General features: G+C 26.0%; 1 protein-coding gene across 3 annotated transcripts in view; it reads right to left on the bottom strand.

Moving 5' to 3' along the window:
- Nucleotides 1-1,011: 1,011 nt before the first annotated feature.
- The window catches only part of LOC105847872 (death-associated protein kinase 2), a 77,026-nt gene continuing 76,096 nt past the window's right edge, over nt 1,012-1,941 (bottom strand). For all 3 annotated transcript variants that reach the window (XM_065816865.1, XM_065816866.1, XM_065816864.1), the window contains exon 11: nt 1,012-1,784. In XM_065816865.1, coding sequence (XP_065672937.1) covers nt 1,707-1,784 — 78 coding nt within the window. In that variant the 3' untranslated portion in view covers nt 1,012-1,706. The remainder of the gene's footprint in view (nt 1,785-1,941) is intronic.

The following is a 1,941-nucleotide window of genomic DNA, read 5'->3' as shown; positions in this document are numbered from 1 at the left end:
TTAAAACTAAACAGTTTTAAAATAAACATTGGTTAATGTAACATGTATACTTCAAGTTTTAAATTTGTATAAAAAGTGAATGAATGGCGGACCAAACGATTGCTGATATGGTTTAATTTATGTTGTAACTAAATACTTTAAGTATATTTATGATTGAATGACACTACAAAACTCGTTTTCCTTATCTTTGATAGTAATATAACTTTTTTTTTTTAATGTTTAGAAAAGCAATTAAAAATCATTACTATTTAGAGTTTGCCAGCATCCTTGATGTTATACACAGCCGAGCAAAAGCTATTAAGTGAGGGGTCGTCCTTAAATTGCGTCAATTAAATTGACAACTCATACGAAACTCGTTACTAAAGTGTTACGATGTTGTCACGAGGAGGGGTAGGGAGATTAGGGCGTCTAAAATGGTCTAAAATAGCGTGACGTAATTTGTGGAAGGGCCTCTGAGTAGTTTTGGCTAATTGATATATTGAATCAGAATTGAAAGTGGTTGGGAAACCTGTTTTTTCATATTTATAAAAAAAATCTTTGATGTAATCATCTTGTGAGAAATCCATGTTTTGACCATCTTATAAGGAGCCAACTTGCAAAACGCCTCAAGTCCGAATAAATTGACTTGACTTGAAAAAGAAAACAACGAAACACTCTAAAAAAAAAAAGTATAAATTTCTAACTTAGGGTAGGATATTGTCGTAAATTTTTTACCTTAAAAGTATAATATTCTACCTTAATAATATATTTTTCTACCTGGAAAAGTAGAAAACTATATTTTAGCACGGATATATATAAAACTGAAAAACTCTTGGTTGGGCATAAACAGAAATTAATGTTTTCTTTGTTTATTTTAGAATAAAATTTTTTTTAATTGATCTCATATTTAAATAGATAATAGATTTAGGAATATAGAATGTGAAAATGGAATTAACTCAATTTTTTTTGACTTTTTTTTTTCGCGTTTTTTCTAAATAAAATAATGGAAAATAAAATAAAGCCAACATGTAACTTACAATTACGTTTAATAAGGTAAATAATCATAAATAAATTTCGTGTTTAATAATATATATATATATATACACGGACAATAAATAACTTAGCAACTTGTAATCGTTGCAATCGTATATTTACATTAAGAAAGAATATAAATGCCTATTAATGGTAAAATTAGCTTTATCGATATAAAAAGTCATTTCGTAGTCAGATGCAATTCAATTTACTCTTTTGTCTGTATCAGTTGAAATTTTATTTAATGACAACCTAATAAAGTTATTATAATGACAATAAATAGTAAAAAAATCTAAATCCATTTTATAAAACATTTTGAACATAAATCTAAAAAAATATTAGCAAAATGCAGTGCCGGCAAATTCAACAAATAATAAATTAATACAGTTGCCTAGTTAAGGACGCAGTCTTAATATCAAGATCCGAAAGTTAAGCAAAAATAGTAAAAAAAAAGAACAAAAAAAGTAAAATAGAAAAGTATTTTTTGTCATCCAGTGTTTATGTGAACGGAAAAAAATTTTATAGAATTCTTAAAAACTTGATTTTGAAATCATCGAGTTTTAATTTAGCAAACTTATAAACATTTTATTTTGCAGATCAACTCATTGTTCTCTCTGTTGCTCTCTAAAGAAATCTAATATTTGCGTATCGAAACAAAATGAATCAGCTTAAAGAACTACAACTGGAGTAGATAGTTAGTTGTTGTCTTCTTCTTGAAGGCTGTTTTCTTCAACTTGAAGGTCTTGGAGCTTCATATTTTCTGTATTATCGATCTAAATAACGATTATATATATATATATATATATATATATATATATATATATATATATATATATATATATATATATATATATATATATATATTAGTATTAGGGTGACCCAAAAAAGAAGAATAAGGCATGATGGATATTTGTAACTAATAACCAATTT

This window comes from Hydra vulgaris, chromosome 13 (assembly GCF_038396675.1).
Source record: "Hydra vulgaris chromosome 13, alternate assembly HydraT2T_AEP".
NCBI classification, from domain to species: Eukaryota; Metazoa; Cnidaria; class Hydrozoa; order Anthoathecata; family Hydridae; genus Hydra; species Hydra vulgaris.
This window is presented reverse-complemented; position numbering and strand designations above follow the sequence as displayed.